The sequence below is a fragment of the Phaenicophaeus curvirostris genome, chromosome 1 (genome assembly GCF_032191515.1).
Source record: "Phaenicophaeus curvirostris isolate KB17595 chromosome 1, BPBGC_Pcur_1.0, whole genome shotgun sequence".
Classification (NCBI taxonomy): Eukaryota; Metazoa; Chordata; class Aves; order Cuculiformes; family Cuculidae; genus Phaenicophaeus; species Phaenicophaeus curvirostris.
In genome coordinates this window covers 173,793,807-173,812,905 of record NC_091392.1, presented here as the reverse complement: position 1 = coordinate 173,812,905, position 19,099 = coordinate 173,793,807, and the positions used below count along the sequence as shown (strand labels likewise).

The following is a 19,099-nucleotide window of genomic DNA, read 5'->3' as shown; positions in this document are numbered from 1 at the left end:
AAGAAAATATGGTATTTAATCTGTTTACATGTACAATTCTTTTGCCAAACTAATTATATTTAGGGAGTCAAATTTCAAAAAGGCATCATTAATTATTCTTTCTAATTGATGTAATTGGAACACTTTCCAGGCGGAAAGCTAAGTAGGGTAGCATTATGAAACTCAAATTCCTAAGAGAATGTGGGTGCTTCATAAATTGTCATAAGGGTAATGCTATTCTGCAAATCTCTTTTGAAGGTGGTAATAAAGCACAATACCAGTAATCTGCTAAACAATAGTCTAGGGCACTATCTAATCAAACAATAATGAATATGCTACTTATCATAGCATAGGGGAGAAGACTCTATATAAAACTCTTAAATCATTTCCTTTTTACTTGGAAGATATTTCTGTATTTGTATGTCCAAGTAAGAGTTCCTTAAGATGCCTGGACAACTTAAGGGTTTTTCTGAGAGCAGCATCATGAAAAGTGTTTTTCCTTCTGTTCTATCGGGTGGATTGTTCCTCCCATGAAGTACAAAGCATATGACCTATATATGACATCAACTTTTTGAAGCAGAGATTTGTACCCAGTGGACTTTTCCATCTATCACTAAAAACTAGACATGTTCTTATTGTGTCTGGTAAAGGAGATTTTGAATGTCAATCCAGGTATGCTGGCAGGAATGTGGAAGAAACTGCTCTTTCATCAAAGTGGCCAGTTTTTGAATGGTTTGTCATCAATATAGCCTTTAGAGAGACTTTGTAAAGGAAAATGGATAGCATTTGAAATGCTTTACTGCATTAATTCTCTTCTGGAAAAAATCATGCTCCTACATAGGACCTGACAGACATCCATTCAAGAGAATCTCCCTATAATCAGCATGTAAACAGAGATATCATAGAAACAGATTTCTTCAGAAGCCAGTCTTTTCTCTCTCCTCCGTGGTATCCTCATCAGTCATTGTCTGTGAACAAGTTGTCATATCCAAATTTGAGACAAGCTTACAAAGCAAAAAGCTTGGTGCCTTCTAATTAAAGATTTGTATACTGAGATAATTGGCAACCGCCGAGGAAGGCTCAGTGGTATAATATATAGCTAATCGTCAGTGGCTTGATGGTGTGACAGATGGGGTTAGCTTCTTTAAATTATGGAGCTTTTATATTGGCATTTTCAGGAAATGTCAACAGCATGATTATATTTTCATTAATGTTGTCTTTCCTTCCCATTCATTGCTTTTCTTAATCATAATCACTGGTTAGTTCTTGATTTTAACTGTACAGCCTGTTAACATTTGTATAGGATACTGTGCAATGGGCCTGGTTAATGGCTGAATTCCTAAACATTGCCATAGTACAATATACAATATTACAAATTAGAAATGGAAATTATTGATATTACAACTATGACTAGCTCACAATACAGTTAGTAAAAAAGAATATAAATATCATGCAAATTCTGAAAATTATTACATAAATTTTGTTAAGTTTAAATTTAAGGGTAATTGAGGCTCTAGGTGTCAGTTCTGAAACAATCCCAGTGTAACTTCCTTGATTAAGAGTAGGAAAACTTGTTATATTAAAAATTTTCTTTTCTGACAGATCCACAAGCCTGTTCTCTTCTGTTAATTACTGCAGTTTTGTTTGTCTTCTTTTCCAGGAAACAGCTCTTGGGCTCTGGACAAAGATTTACTCTTTTAAGCTAGTAGTATGTCAAATTATTAAAGTTTCCCTGAAGCTTCTCAGCTAAGTGCAGGGCTGGCATATCTAGCCCTTGTACATTTTTTTCCCTGCAGCCTTGGGCTAGGAAGTGTTATATGGTGGTGTGGGGAAGAGGTCAAAATATCTTTTCATGACGGTCACATGTTTTTTTTACTGCAAATTAGAGCAGGTGCCAGCGTGACTTACACGCAAATGTTGGAAACTAAAACTGTGTGTCCATTCTCAGTCTCTACACGCTCTCCTCTGAAAACATGAAATGAGATACTCCTTTTTTTTTCAATCAGGCATTTTCCGTTCACTGGCAATTATAAAATTGTGTGTCTGCACCTTTGAGAAGTATAGTGAAAAATGTCAAGGGCTGTGAGCTGTGCTTGGGCCACAGATAGAGATTGTTTTTCTGTCTGTGGAAGTTTTGACATTGTTGTGAATTTTGGAAGCAGAGCCTATCCCTGTCTGTGACTCACAGGTCTGATTTGCCTTCAGAACAGCAAGGCAGAGGCCAAAGACCCATTGTTGGGATCTGTGGACCAGCCCGCTGTGAGGATGGAAAATTTTCAGGTAATAAAATTTTTTTCTTTCTCTTGCACTGTCTTTAAATTAAAATATGTGATTGCCATTAAATCACAAGCATGAATTTAAAGTATAATTATCTAAAAATATGTGAAATGTTCTGTTGTGCCACATGTAATACTGCAATATTCCTCCAATATTTATGGTTTGAGGCAAATGTGAACTAGAATTAAATCCATAGGCCCACCAGTTTTTTTATTGCTTTTGAAGTGTTTTGTGCCATGTAAATATTATAAGTATGTTCTCTTTATCCTATGTACAGAAAAAATAAACAAACAACTCCAAACAAAACATTCCAAACAAAAACCCAAAAACCAGTAATAGGGAAACTCTATCTAAGGATCATAGACCTCAGAAGCTTGTAGTTATAATATAGAACCACAGAATCATGGAATCATTTAGGTTGGAAAAGACTTTTAAGTTTATCAAATCTAATCTAAACCTAACACTGACGAGTCCACCAAGAAACTATGTCCCCAAGTGCCACATTTGCATGTCTTTTAAATACCTCCATGGATAGTGACTCAACTACTCCCCTGGTCAACCTGTTCCAATGCTTTACAACCCTTTAATTGAAGAATTTCTTCCTAATATCCAGTCTACACTTCCCCTTATCGGGAAAAGACCACTAGATCCAATAGGTTTGAAAAAGTGGCAGTCCATTCTCATTTTACTGCCAGTCGTTTTGCTAATCTGAGCTACATAATTGCTTTGCCTAACTCAAAGGAGCCTTTAAACAGACAAGCCAATATAAATACTCAGATTGGAGACAGCTCTGTTTAATAACAACAAGCATGTGTATAAATGTATTTGTTTACCTCTGCTCATTTATGTCAAAATCAATTGTAATTAAACAGGAATCCAGCCACAGAAGTAGTACTTTGGCTGATTGTTCTCATCAGATGCATCGTGTAGCCCCAGTGTTTAGGACATACCAAAGCAGCCCATTATTTTTTTCCTGTAATAAATACCTACTTATAATCTCTTTCTGTTCTTTAGTAAAGGTAATTACCTGTCTGCAATAAAAAAGTAAGACATGATTTCATATGAATTCTGGGAGATTTTTTGATCATCTTGGAGGAGTTATTGATATTTCAAAATGCACAGTTATTTATATTCTTTATTATACAATAGATGCCATTTACACATACGTACAGAAAATACACATATTTCCTATCTGTTCAGGGTAATATGATATATAAAACATACCTTATTTTATTAGTCTAAAGCAAGTACTGGTGGGCTTTTTTATGTAATGTGTTTGTGGTTAGACCAGAGAAATAAAAGCTATAGAGAATTTTACATCTTGTTTCATTATTGAGCGAATTCTGAATGGAAATATTTTCAATAATAAACACATGTTCACAACATCCAGGGTGAAGTGAATCTAAGTCCTAGGGAAGTCAGTGTGAATTCCATGCATGCATTCAAATGCAGATTGTTTTCTTTGTAATGTGAAATAAGGGTCAGAAAACCTGTGTATTACTGTTCATTCTCTAAGGCAATGAACCCCAGAGCACTTAAAGAGCGAAGGTAGTTTGTATCACAGAATCTTAGAATGGTTTGGGTTGGAAAGGACCTTAAAGATCATATAGTTACATCCTCCCTGCCATAAGCAGGGACATCTTCCACTAGATCAGGTTGCTCAAAGCTCCAGCCAACCCAGCCTTGAGCACCTCCAGGGATGAGGCTTCCATGACTTCTCTGGGAAACCTGTTCCAGTGCCTCACCACTCTCACAGTAAAAGAAAAAAGTCATCCTAATATCTTATCTAAATCTCCCCTTTTCAGCTTTAAACCCCATCCTGTCACTATATTTCCTGATAAAGAGCCCCTCCCTGTCTTTCCTGTAGGCCTCCTTGAAGTATTGGAAGGCTGCTATGGAGCAGCTTTCTCTTCTCTAGGCTGAATAACCCCAAATAACTCAGCCTGTCTTCATAGGGTAGGTGCTCCAGATGATCCATACAGATCTATGTCCTTCCTGTGCTGAGAACTCCAGCACTGAATGCAGTACTCCAGCTGAGATCTCAGGAGAGCTGAGTAGAGGGGGAGAATCATCTCCCTTGACTTGTTGGTCACACTTCTTTTGGCGCAGCCTGGGATATGGTGGGCTTCCTGGGCTGCAAGCACACATTGCCAGCTCATATCGGGCTTCTCATCCACCAGCACCCCCAAGTCCTTCTCTTGAAGGCTATTATCAAACCATTCTCCAGCCAGCTTGTAAATGTGTTTGCGATTGCCCTGACCCAGGTGCAGGACCTCCTTATTTTCCATGTGCCTCAGCAGAGTTTCCAGGATGACGTACTCCATGATCTTGCAGGGCACAGAGGTGAGACTGACCAGCCTGTAGTTCCACAGGTCTTACTTTCAGCCTTTTTTAAAAGTTGTTGTTCTGTTTCCAGTCAGTGAGAACTTCAGGGGCCTGCCACAACACTGTAACAGCTGTGTGAAACTGTGTGCTTCAACAAGAAAACATACATGTTGGAATGGGTTGTCCGTTTTTTTTCTTTTAAAGGTGTTAGTTTATAGCCATTCCAATCAACTGAGTCATCCAGTGAGCCATCTGTGACAGTTAATGATTTTGTTTTCATTCCTGTATTATAGAAAAGGGGAAAAAAGTAAATTTGAAGATATTTACATGATTGGAACACTAGGTACCACCTGTTTAAAGATTAAAAAAAGGGTAAGATATCTGAAAGACAGGCTAGAATTTCCTAGGAAAGTGAAAAATAACTACTTCAAATACAATTTCATGACATCACTTACAGGTTTTGGAAGTAATATGATTGCCTAGGTCTAGTTGTATGTCCAGATTTGTGCATAGGGGAAATACATATATGCATATATATACATATATATATTCAGAGTCTGATTCTCCTATTTAAAAGCCTGGACATTTGCTATTACATCATATGGAGTACTTTTATACAGAGTATAGTGTTCTTCATTTTGTAAACACAGTAAATTAAATATTTCTTGAAAATTTTTGCAAGCTGATGTTTTAGTTTTATGGGTTGTTTACTTTTCATTTGCTTTTCTACTTTGTGTGTGCATGTGTGATTTAAATAATTAAGGTCCAATTAAATTAGGAAAAACATATTTATTAACTCAGTTTGGCTACATTGAGTCACTGTTTAAAAAAATATTCTCGTGTTTCTTCTTTGTTACCATTATGCAAATTTCATATAATTAGTGATTCAAACTAAGTTATCACAGTTTTAGCCATTGAAAGGAGCCAGCTATCTAAAGCATTAATAAATTAACTTTACAGTACAAAATAGTTAGAGTGAAATCAGTACCAATATTTAATTCTGTTCAAAATATTTATGAGGAAATCATAGGAAATTCAAGAGAGCAAAATGGAAGTATCTTTTGCTTTAAACTTTCTACAGAAGGCAGATGTTAAATATAGCTCCTCTGGTAATACAGGATAAAATATATAAGATATGTCTTATGTTGCACCGAAATACCTACCTTGCATTGCATTTTATCTTACCAACATAACTTTCATCCTACACCATCTTAAATTTCTATCCAGTACCCATTTCTTATCTAGGTAGTTTTTTTTTTTTCCAGATACCTTATTTCCTTTTTTTCCTAGGACTGATAATTTTGCAATTCTATTTTAGCTTATGCTCTCCCCTAAGCGCCTAAAGTACTTCTGACTGTTTACCCTTAAAGCTCCAGAGACTTAGGAAAACCTTTAGGCTGCTTCTGTTTATTGTACACACTAGAACTGTTAAGGGTTTATTTTCAACAAGAGGGAGACAAATAAAGAGATATAGACTGATGATGCATATCACTCTACCAGCACATCTTGGTTTTCAGTACAGTGTATGACCTATTTTTTATGTGTGTGTATGTGTATGTGTATGTGTATGTGTATGTGTATGTGTATGTGTATGTGTATGTGTGTATTTAACTTTAAATTGGTCCTATTTTTTAATATATACTAATTTGGCCCTTGGTAATTATACTTGTCTTCTTGTTTATAGTTTCTGCTATTAGTACAAAAGTACTGGTTCTATTTTTTTCACTGTCTGCTAGCTGTAGCAGTCAAAATTATGGGTTAATGGTGAGATGAACAGCTTATAATGTATGAGAATCAATACTCAAAATATGTTCCCTATGATGTAACATAAGAGCAAAGTGAACAGATTTTCAAGACTAGAACACCAAAATTCATGTGATGCGCGTGTTTTTCACTTCAAGGTCATTCAGTATCTGTTTCTTCTTCTTTTTTTGGCTTCATATTTAATTCAATCACTGCTAGGATGCCCAGGGAGCAGAAATGGAAAGTTAGTCAATACTGTGAGTATTAACACAGTATAAAAACTACTTTAGCAAACACAAGGAATGAGAAGGTGAAGAAAGATATGGTATGAAATACACGTAATACATATATGGTATATGATATGTATCTCTTTTACTTAGAAATTACCAGCATACGTTTATTTTTATTGGCAGTAATGAACGATATAAATACTGTGTAAGAATTATCGTATCTAGTGTATGTGTACGTGTGTGCATAAGAGCTAAAAATATAAAATATTTGAACATAATGTCTTTACAACAAAATTATTCTAATCAGTCTTGAAAATCTCAGAACCTAGTTTCCAGCACAGTTCTGAGTATCTAGCATAGTACTAGTGGCTAAGAACCTCTCTGATCTTTACTTTTCATCTAAAGTTTTTATGTCAGTGTCAGTTTAGGGAAAATTTTATTTATTTACTTTTTAAACAAGTACAGTTCAGTCAAGTTTTCAAATAAGAGACAATGTCAAAAGAGAATTTCCCAGTTTTATATTTCATATGCATATATATTGTGTCAGTGTAGGTAGCAGAGAATTGTGTATAAATATATGAAAGTTTATTTAATGTATTTGAAAATAATATGAACTACTACCTGAAAGACACAAAGAGTTTCCCTTCTGTAGATGGCCTTTTTTTGGTTTAATGAAATCTTCACAGTTGTGTCCACTGATGGTCTCCCAGTACACTGTGAACTGTTGACACATTAAATATGATTAGCAAGTTTTACAGGAAGTGCTACTTTTTTTTCTGTGTGAATGAAAAGGATTAAAAAGGAGTCCTGCTTTAATGGAATAATTGAAAAGACAGCAATCAGCAAAGAGAAGTGTTGGTCCATTAATTGTGCAGTTCTGAGCATTTTGTGGTAGCTAACATGCAGCATGTTTTTATTTCTTACTAAAAAAAAAGACCAATATTTTTTTAAAAAAAACATACAAAGCATAGTTAAGTTTACAAAATAGAACAGTTTGAAAGTTGATTGATTGCTTAGGGAAACAGTTAAAAATGCCAGAAAACTTTTACTTAATGTTGTCATGAATTACATAGAAGAGAAAAACAGTTAGAAAAAGTCCTAAACAGAACACCGTTATTTCTCCTTACTGTGTAAGTTTACTATTAAAGTTAGAAGCCGAGCTCACCACAAATCTGTTCTATAGGATTAAGAGGAAGAGAAAAAGAACAAAATTAATTAATAGGAAGGATTTGCAAAATCTGAATTTCTAGAATTAACATTAAAGGGTTGTACTTGGGGCATTTGTTTGTTTGTTTGTTTCTGTTGGATTTCTGTGACAAAATGTAATCAAACCTAGCTAGTATTAACTATTGTCCATTCTGTGGAAGCTTGGAGCCTTCCTCTCCAATGCTTTTGCTCCGTTTGCCTTTTAAAATATTTTGATTTAGTTTATTTTGTGTAGTTTGGTTGGGGGTTGGATTTTGGGTTTTTTTGAGAGAGAGATAGAGTAGCAGTTTCACTTGGCTGTTTTAAGCAGCAGCTGTTTGGTGCTGTATAATCTCTGGAAAACTAGATACAGAACTTTACTGGAGGTGAACTAATGGGTGGAATGAGGTGCATAGTAATATCCTTTATTAACCTGACTCATATCTCATTAAGCAATTGTCACCATATAGGTCCTGTTTATGGTTATGCATACCAACTCCATCTCATTCAAGTGAAATAAAATCAAACATTACAAACTTAAATGTCTTCCTTAAAATCTTCGAAGTTCTGTCACTGTGTTACAGTCCCAGAGTTGGGGTTGTCTTTTACTCCTTCTTTTTGTTATGATAACTGTAATTTTTATAGTACACTAAAACCAGTGTGCAGCTAATTTTCTTCAGATGTCATACACTCATAGAATGATTTGGGTTGGAAGGGACCTTGAAAGATCATTCAGTCCAATTCCCTGCCACAGGCAGGAATATGTTTCAGTCAATCAGGTTGCTCAACGACCCATCCAATCTGACTTTGAATTCTTCCAGGGATGAGGTATCCACAAATTCTCTGAGAAACCTCTTCCAGTGTCTCACCACCCTCAGATGAAAGAGTTTCTTCCTTATGTACAATCTAAATCTATCCTCTTTCCATCTATGCAGCCCAAAATACATATCGCTTTCCGGGCTGTGAGAACACATTGTCGGCTCATGTCCAATTCTTCATCCACCAGCATCCCCAACTCCTTCTCCGCAGCACTGCTCTCAGTCCATTCATCCCCCATCCTGTACTGACACTGGTGATTTCTCCAACCCAGATGCAGGACCTTGCACTTATACTTATTGAAATCTATGGCTTTTATGTTGAACTTTATGAGGTTTGCATAGCCTCACTCCTCAAGCCTGTCAAGGCCCCTCTGAATGGTAACCTGTTTAGCAAATGAACTGCACCACTCAGCATGGTGTAATCTGTAAACTTGCTGAGAGTGTACTCAATTCTATTGTCTAAGTCATTGGTGCAGATTTTAAATAATATTGGTCCCAGTGTGGTCCATTAAAGGACACTATTCATTATTGGTTTCCACATGGACATTGAGCAGTTCACTGCGACTCTTTTGACGTGACCATCCAGACAATTCCTTATCCATCTTACAGTCCACCCATCAAACCCGTATCTCTCCAATTCAGCAGCAAGAATAACGTGGGGGACAGGATCAAATGCCTTACAAAAGTCTAAGTAGATGACATCTGTTGCTCTTCTCTTGCCCACTGATGCAGTCACTCCATTGTACAAGGCCGCTACATTAGTTAGGCACAATCTGTCCTTGATGAAGCCATAGTGGCTGCCTCTAATCAACTCCCTGTCCTCCATCTGCTTTGATATATCTTCCAGGAAGATCTGTTCCATGATCATCTTAGGCACAGAGTCGAGGCTGACTCACCTCTCTGTATTTTATATTTCAAGCCTTTCTGTTACATTCTTTCCCTCAAAAATAACTCTCTGCGCTCCTCTCCCTGTATCTCATTCTCTCTTGCTTTTGTTATTTTTTTAGAGTTTACGCCAGTCTCGGGTTTTAACCTCTCAGAGGATTGGAGCATGTTTATATAATGACAATTTTTCACAGAACTGTATCATTAACAGTTATCAATTCTGAGTAAATTACCTCACCCTGATTTAGCTGATCATTCTGACATAGCACAATTGTATTTAATTTTAAGTAACATTTATTCACATCTTTTTAGAAAAGTGAACAGACAAAGCTGTTTATGCTATTGGATTCCCATAGATTACCTTTGGTATTTCTTCTGTGTCAGGTTTCTGCAGTGCAACTGTCCATGAATCTAGTGATGATATTATAAGATTACTAGAAATTTAGTTTCTAACTTAGAAAGATGATGATTACTTAAATTTTCCATATCTTTGGATCAAGAAGACTGCTCTGCTTTTCTAAAGATGTGTAGTGCATGTCTATGTGTGTGTATGTTTCATCCTTACATTTAAATGTATACTCATAGTTTTTTGTCTAACTGGAATTCAAGGCGTACTTTAAATACAAAATTCCTAAAATAAAATTAATATTTAATACTATCTGCTCATTTTGTGGAAGAAAATGCTTAACAGCTAAATACCTGTGTATACCTGATTGAAGCCTAGAGATGATAAAGGCATTTATTCTATCAGTAGTGGCTGAGAACACTGAGAAGAAAAAGAAAAAGAAAGCAACTTAGATGTGAGTTGTGCTTTTCTAAAAAAAAAATAAAAATTAAGGGATATTTCCAGAATTTTCCTTATCCCTGAGTCGGAAATGTGTAGAGTTGCAAAATGGTAAGTGATAGGCGTGTAAACTGACAGACAAGCTAAGGTTTTTAAAGCAGAGATCTTCTTTATGTCTTTGAATTGTAGAACAGGAAATATCAAAATTTATGTTCTAAAAGTGTAGTGAATATAAAAATCTTATTTAACTACATTATTTGAAAGAAATAAGAATATAGAAATCCTACCTAAAAACATTATCAGTTCAAATACTGTGTCACGGTTTGTCATTTTTACAAATTGTATGTATTGAGCAAATCCATTTTCACTTGCTTGCATCAAAACAAAAAAAAGGAAAACTGCATAAAACTGCATGATCCATACTTATGTCTAATAAAATTGCAGTATGTACTTTTTGACAAGCTTATATTTAATGCATACTGATAGAAAATACTCGTTCTCTATTCTCAGCATGAAAAGTAGGCTTTTTAAGAAAACCTTTTTTTTTGTGACTGTCACACAACATAACAATTCTAAGTGAAATGGAGGTGACAAAAATGTAAAGCCAGCTTGCTGATTTTTATGAAGTGTTTGTATTTCCAGAAAGGCAGTCATTGCTCAGTTATTTGATTTGAAAAATTAATCCTGATAATGTCTTTTGAGTTCCTTAAGTACTGTTCGCTCTTTTCTAGGACGTTTTACAAAACAAAGCCTAACAGATTTCTACAGCAGATTAGTTTACAGATGAAGTTCAATTCCACTGAGAATGATTCTCTAATGACCCCTTTATACTTCCATTGGGCTGTGTGAATGCTTTAATACCTAGAGAACAGAGTTAAATAAATCTATTGCCTCAACTAGCAGGTTTATGCAATCCTTCTGAAATATTTTAATTATAGCTTCTTCTTTTTCTCCATAATTAAGAAACCAGATGCCAAGTAAAGCCTATCACGTGTTGATCATAGTCTATCCATTAGCTTAAAATAAAACCACTTATAATTAGAGTTTTTTCTCTTTCCCTTTTGTTTTACAGAGCAAGAAGAATGTGTTAACTGCACAGATGAATGCAGAGTTCTTGGTCATTCTGACAGGTGTTGGATGCCACAGTTCCCTGCAGCCAGTCAGGCTGAGAATGCAGATTATCGCACAAATCTCTTTGTACCCACAGTTGAAGCTAATGTTGAGACTGAGACATATGAAACTGTGAATCCCACTGGGAAAAAGACTTTTTGTACATTTGGGAAAGACAAGAGAGAGCACACTATTCTCATTGCCAATGTTAAACCTTACTTAAAAGCCAAACGTGCCCTGATTCCTCTGCTTCAGGAGGTTCCCTCAGCATCGAGCAGCCCAACCAAGACATGCATTGAGCCTTGCACCTCAACAAAAGGACCACTGGATGGTTGTGAAGTGAAATCAGGAGCCTTGGCTGAACCAAACAGCCAGTATTTGTCAACTGACAGTCAGTATCTATCGCCTAGTAAACAGTCGAAAGACGCTCCCTTCATTGCATCAGATCAGATGGCTAGGGCCTTTGCAGATGTGCATTCCCGAGTAAGCCGAGACTCGAGTGAGATGGACTCTGTTCTGGAGCAGTTAGACCGTTCAGCCCGGGATCTAGGCAGGGAGTCGGTGGATGCCGAGGAAGTTGTAAGAGAAATAGACAAGCTCTTGCAGGACTGTCGGGGAAGTGATCCTGTGACCGTCAGGAAGTGAGGGGGAAAACAAGGACAGGCTGGCAGTTACGTTCGTCTTCTGCTGATTAAAATTAAATAAATAAATACCCCCCCTCTTTGTAACAGATTTGCAGGAATGAAGGAAGACCAATGCTGCTTTAAGGCTTTTAGTGAACATCTGAAGTGCCCACAAGTATGTTCTTTTCACTGCTCTTTCTTTTTGACAAATAACACTGGTTTCATTTTGACCAAACTTTCATTAGGACAGAGTCAAGTACACTAAGAACAAAAGAAAAGAAGGAAAAATGGTGCCATTTTGACAATCTGATAGGAAGGTTTGAGAAAGGTGGAATGGAAATACGTCTGATACTTTAAGACTGTCCTCAACAGCTGATGCTGACTTTACTGTTTATGCATAAACCCCAAGAAAAACAGGGTTGAATAATTCTGATCTGTGGTGGATTTCCAGCAGTTACCACAGGCTTCTACTGAAAGTCCTAAACAGAGTTCTTGTAGTAGTCCAAGAGACACCAAACATTAACATTCATTTGTGGTAAACATTTATGTACAAAGTTATCTATCTGCCACAAGTATGAAAAAAAAGTGAAAAAAAAAAGGAACAAGAAAACAAGAAAACACATTCCAGATCATTATTCAAAAAAACCATATCCTAACCATGAATAAAACACTTCGTATCATATTAAGGTTAAATGTAAAATTAAATAGTCCATTATGTCCTGCACATACATAAGCTAATTCACTTGATAAAAAAGTAAAGAAGATTTTACTATCTATTTAGCATTTTAGTGTCCAACAAAATTATAAATAGTTAGCAGTAAGATTAAAAATTGAAGGAGAATAAAGGTTGAAGAACAAAGTTACATTTAAGGGTAATGCACAAAATAAATTAACATTATTAACACTTTTTTATTCATTTGTGGACACTAAAATAGCTCAGGAAAGTGAAAATGTCTTAGACATCCACACAAATCACATGATCATTTAAATGTGCAAATGTAAGAAAATTCAGTGTGTTTACATCAAATGACATATTTTTATTGATTTATTGCAGATTCAGTGCATATGAGCCAAATTGTTGAGTGTATAAGAGCTATATTGTGTATTTTATTAAATTAATATATAGTTGTGTTGCAAAAATATTTGGGCTTATATTGTAAATGGCAAGTGTTGCCTCAGTAGCTGTCGAACTCTATGAGTTTTGTTTTTTCCTGCTTCCTTTTCCCCATGGATAGTGGGAAGCAGCGCCTCAGAGCAAAGTCTCTTGTTTAATGTATGGTCTACGAAGTACTGCAGTACATAATCTGTTCAAAATGTGTTTGAGTGAGCTGATGGAGCTAACTGAATGGCTTACAAATACATCCATCAGTCATGGTTATGTGCAAGTCCTTGTAGAAGCTTCTATTGCAAACCCATTCTTAATAACAAAAAATACACTCAAAATAACATCTGGAACCTCTCTTCTTTTTTCCCCAAACACATGCAGCCAGCCTGTTTACTGTAGGATATTTGATTAACTTCTTAAGAGGTGTGACCATTTTCAAAGTTTTGCTATTAAGTTCATAGTGCTGAAAACCATGTCAACCCCAGCAGGGCATGGAAAATATTTTATTGGATTCTTGACAATGTGCAACTGTTCACTGAAGTTCTAGATACACACTGTTTATCTATTGGGGGGTGGTGCGTTTTTAGTTTGGTTTCGTTTGTTCTTAAAAGTATTTGCAGAATAAACAGGGATATAGTTTCTACTTTTTTATTATTTTTTCTAAGGGTGTCTTATTGCATTTGAAAAAAACAAATTGTCTTCAGATGAAAGCTAAAAAGCAACCTACATTCAAAATGAACTTGCACAGATCAAAAAGCAGAAGAATAAAATATTTAGCTCAGGATTTGTCCTTTACATACTTGAGATACTCTGTTGGAAATACCACTATGGTGCATTGTTTAAAAATACTGTTTATTAAATTTAATCTGTACTATACAAACATAGGTAAAAGAGGTTGGCAATCTCAAATCCCACTAAGCCATAGTTTTCATCAGTTCAAGACAGAAAGTTAACTCAATACCATGTTTTGATGTTAAGACTGCTGTTAAATTGTGATTTTAGATAGTCTGTCCTACAATGAATTGTATTTGGGAGACAACCATTTTGACAGTTTGCTTTTAGCTCCTGCTATTGAAAAATGCTACAATTACATGCAAAAAAAGGGATCTTGTACATGTTTTATCAAGCTGCTCTCCATGTTTTGGACAATTTATGTATCTAAAATGTGGTGTTGTCTGTGTTATATATACTTTTTTTTTTCTTTTTGGCCAGGAGACCCAAGATTGGTTTTGCTTGATAGCTTGAAATTCCATAGTGAAGAGGATTTCTTATTGTTTGATCAGTCTCTTATACGTATTTCCGTGGTGCCCATCACTCAGTGTCTGTGCACCAAGTCTTTAGTTCTGCCAGTAAGATCCATTATTCAGCAAAATCTAAGCCAGTATGTAAATGCAGTTAAGTGGTGGAGATTTGCGTGTTTTATAAATGATTTTAACACTGAGTAACCAATTGTACAATTCATTGTATGTTTCTGAAGACATAAAACCACAACATTCTGAGAAAGGGCTGTGCCAATGTAAGAGGAATTTACCTTAAGGCTCTCTGTCACTAGTGATTTACTAGCTTTAGCTGTTTAACACATTATCTGTATTTAGTAGTGATTATTTATTTACCACTCTGAGGTAATTCAGAATTCATGACTCATAGCTTTATAGAAAAGTTTAGGAAATTTTTCTTTTATTTAATTTGGCTGACAGCTGCCTTGTGTTGTAGATCTCTGGCATCCTACTTCCAATAAGGAAATCCCAGGTTAAAAAATCTGTTTTACCATTTAGAACAGATACATAAGTAATGAATAAACCAACAGAGCTTAAGCGGTATGGGTTTTGCTGGTTCAGTTAAAATTAATCCAGCTATGTGAAGGAAATGCTACACACAAAGGAATATAAAAGGTATTTTTTCTCAATGATATCTCTGCTATCTGGAAAAAGAGGCAGCAATGAAAGATAGAGTTTATGAGTTATTTCTTTCATTCCTTACATACATGTTTTATAAAACTGTAAGAAAATATCTGCCACAGGTTTATGGCTGAGTTAAAAGAGGAAAGTTGAGTAACTAATAAAATTGTACTGTACACTGTGAATAGCGAATAAGACATTCTATATCTTTTTTTTTTTTTTTTAATTAATGAAAGCCAGCAACTGGGAATTCCTTAAATAATTGGCCAATCAAATCAGGAATCAAAATCAGACTTTTTTTTTCTCCTGTTTTTTTTTTTTTCTAGGTACATTTATCAGGAAAGAGAGTCTCCTGAGCTGTGATTGCCACTTGAAAATATAGGTTTCCCAGTCCAATTTACCTCTAGAAGTCAAACACTGATCATAGTGGAGCAGGGTACATCATTCAGAGAATCTTTCAAGCTGTTTGCTGTCCAATGAGAGGGCAATTGCTGAAGTCCAGGAGGAGTCTGAAGCCTAGCATAGTATACACCCACTCATTATTTTATTTTTTTTTTACATCAGGCAGTGACTATTATTACATTAATTCAAATGGGAGTATTGTCTATCGAGATTTCTTGATTTGAAGTGTCATTGAATGAAACTTGACTAAGGTTTTGACTTCTCTGGCCCAATTGTGATACAGGTTGGCATTTGCATTTATCAGCCCCTGTCTCCCCATATGGCTCAAAGTTGCACCAATGACTGGTGAACAACACAAAAAAACCAAACAAAAGCAGCATACATTGTATGGATTATCTCAACCGCTATTGTTTAATGGCTGTGTTTAATGTGACCTATCTGGAAAATGAGGACTACGAATAAAAAGCAATTACTAATAGTGGTGTTGCCTTCTTTTGCATTCATTAACACAGAAGAAATGTGTTAAACTCTGCATACCACAGGGAGCCTGATGGTAATTACTTCGGAAAAGCAACTTGTGGCAATGCGGCTGTTACTGCTAGTTATAAGTTTGCCAAAAAAATGACAATTCCTGCCTCATTTATTAGAAATGTGTAACCGTTTTCTCTCAACAGGAAGGTGGTGAAGAGTTTTCATCAAGCTGGGTAGGTTTATCTTTTAAGCGGTTGATGTGCTGCATCCCTACAGGCTGTTATTTGCTCATAGAAACATGGAGCTGAATAAAGGATAGTTTGGTTTAGTACACTGGTGTGAATTTAACAAAAGCATTATAAATGAGGGGATAAGTTCTCAAAGACTGTGAGCCCAACATGAAAGATCAGAACACTGCTTGAGTATACAAGTGGAGGAAAAAAAAAATCTAAAAAATGTAATGCGTTGGGGGTTTTTAACATTTTTTTTTTTATTTAATGTGTCTCTCTTAAGAACTTGAGTAATAGAGGTAAATAATTTTATTCCTGTTGCTGTAAAAAATATGACAAAATGTTGTGGAAAATATGACTATGTTTTATGTCTGCTTGTGTGAGTTTGTTGTTATAATTTAACATTTTCATTAACCTCTTTTTTATTTTTTGTCTGGTTTTTTAATTCTGTTTGAGCATCATGATCCGTTCCTCGAATATGTGTCCCTTTCTGTCTGCTCCTGTGTGACTGTAGCAATGACATACCAAATGATGTAAAGCCTCCACAGGGGAATTTTTTCATTTTTGAGGATTTGCAGGGTGGGGGTTGGGTGAGGCTTGTTTCTTTAGGTTTTCTTTACCAATACTTAAGTAAATAGGCATTGCTTTTGACAGATAAATATAATTTTAGGTTTTCTGAGAATACTGTAGGTATTATGAAGTTATGTGCTAGTCCTGCAGGTAGAATTACCTTTTACTCATTGCATGTTTTCTGCAAGTCTCTTTGTCAGAAATAAAACCAGCCTGCATTTAGTTAGCTGGGCATAGAACCTCCTACATATATTTATCTTTCTACAGGCTGAATTCCAAAATGTAACAAGCCACTCACTGTGCAGTTCTGCCAGAATGTATCTTATGTTGTTGAAGGGCTCACTGGACATGGGATGTTGCTCTTATGTCTTCAATTGTGTGTAATTCAAAGCTTGGCTGGATCCACAGTTTATGTAGAACAAGTCATAAGCCATTTTGGCTTTTCTGTACCCAGAATACAGAGTCATTGATTTCTCATTTGGAAAGTGGCTAGTCTGTCAAACAGAGATTCTTAGATCTCCTTTAAGCCTACCATGTATAACTGCTTCAGGGTGTTCACTCATGGGATAAATATCCTATCCTTATCCTTTATTGAGCATAAGACACGAAAGCAGCTGAAAGCTTATTTCTTCAGTTAGTAATGTTTCTCTAAAAACGAAATTGCTCCAGTAGAAAGAAGGGATGGCTCTCTGATGTATGTATAGCTTGATTTTTGAAAGGTCACCTTAGTATCGATAGTGCATGCACAAATGGATCAGGGAATTAATGAACCAACTAAGAATTTTCCGAGATGCATATTCCATAATACAGATGTTATTATTCAGAGTAGAGAGCACAGTTTCTTGTTTTATTTATTGCTAATGGTTACCAATAATGCCTGGCTCACAAAAAGATTTAGTTCAAATTATGAGGGAACAATTTTCTCTAACTGGGAGACCAATTCCTTTTTATGCTTTTTAAGTTTTGGGGTTTTTTTTCAACTTTTTTGGGGTTTTGTTGGTTTGTTATTTTTTTTTTTTCCCCTAAATATATGCTGGTCAAATTATGACTTTTTGTTAGTTTTAAAAGTGAAGAGTGTTCTAATATGGTTCCCTCCTCTAGGTTCTTTAGATGAAATATAGTACCTTTCCTTTGGACAAGATTCCATATTGTCCATAAACATTCAGATTTTTCTTGGCAAGAAGCAAGAATATAGACGTGGCTTAAAACATAGATAATTGGACAACAGATTTAGATTTTTGACCTACTGAGAAATGAAATAATTAAAATTTCATTTCTGAAAACATGTTGTATTCAGTACCTTGAACATGCTCTCCGTGGAAATCTTATTAAAGTGCATGTACTGAACTGCTGCCAAAGAACTAGAAAATCAGTCAGTCAGTTATATTCAACTTTTTCCAAGTCAAAAGCAACACTGAAGGAGCTTCTGTAAATCAATTGATCTGTAGTGCAGTACAGAAAACATATTTGTACTGTGTTTGCTAGAAATACTCCTTAACAAATTTGCAATTACATTTTGTAGTAGCTTAAAATTTTCCATCATTTTAGGGGCAATCACATACCGAACTCCTTTCAGTGTTTTGTTTTGAGAGTGATAAAAAAGCAGATCTCTGTGCTGGCATCAACATTAAAATAGGTAGAACATATCTGTCTCACTGGCAGAAAATTACATTTAACTACTTCTGTCATTACTGTCTTTAGGAAAACATTTCATGCATCTGTGTTTTAAACTCATTTACAACAAGAATCTTTTATGATGCCACACACTATGATTCCTGGAGCAAGTGCTCGTATTATTAGTTATCACTCTTCCCCTTTCATATGTCTATTTAAGATACTTTACGTTGCAAATTTTCTCATGTAGAGAATTTAAAACAGATTCCTAATATGTCTTCAAGGATGTTTCACACTTCATACCATATAATTAAAAAATATTAGTCATAATATTAGTAGATAAGTCTTCCATTTATTTCCTAAAACTCTTTATGTTAAACTTTGGTTATATTAAATTTGCTAAAATGCATTAACATAATATTTTTATTTTCAGCTTTTATTTTATTTTTCAGCTCTAAATAAGGATATTTACCTGATAAATAAACACACAGCTATTTCATATTTAGTGAAAATTATTTATTTTTAGATTTTTAACTGAAATTGTGATTAAAAGGTAAACTGAAATATATATTCTGAATAATTAACTAGTGCATTTGACATATTCTAACTATAATATGGATCATAACAATGCATTTCATTCTGAGTGCATATTTAGGGATTGTCTTTGACCAGATGAGAAATTGTATTTACTCTGAATATCCTTTGAGTTTCTATGTTTAAAGCTGTACTGGCTATAGGAAAGATTTTCTATTCCCTTCTATGTCATTCTAAATTGAGAACAAAATTATTATAAGCCACTGCTATATCATTTAATAATGATGTAACATTTGTGTGTATCACCGAGTGTTAT

The 19,099-nt window shown here is 35.2% G+C and overlaps 1 protein-coding gene across 5 annotated transcripts in view; it reads left to right on the top strand.

Annotated features, from left to right (window-relative positions):
* The window catches only part of PCDH17 (protocadherin 17), a 90,559-nt gene extending 74,246 nt beyond the window's left edge, over positions 1–16,313 (top strand). For 3 of the 5 annotated variants that reach the window (XM_069880598.1, XM_069880607.1, XM_069880590.1), the window contains exons 5-6: positions 2,185–2,259; positions 11,299–16,313. In XM_069880598.1, the coding sequence (XP_069736699.1) occupies positions 2,185–2,259; positions 11,299–11,981 (758 nt within the window). In that variant the 3' untranslated portion in view covers positions 11,982–16,313. Of the gene's footprint in view, positions 1–2,167; positions 2,260–11,298 lie in introns of all 5 variants that reach the window. The other 2 variants (XM_069880625.1, XM_069880617.1) reach the window with 2 other exon arrangements.
* The last annotated feature ends 2,786 nt before the right edge of the window (positions 16,314–19,099 follow it).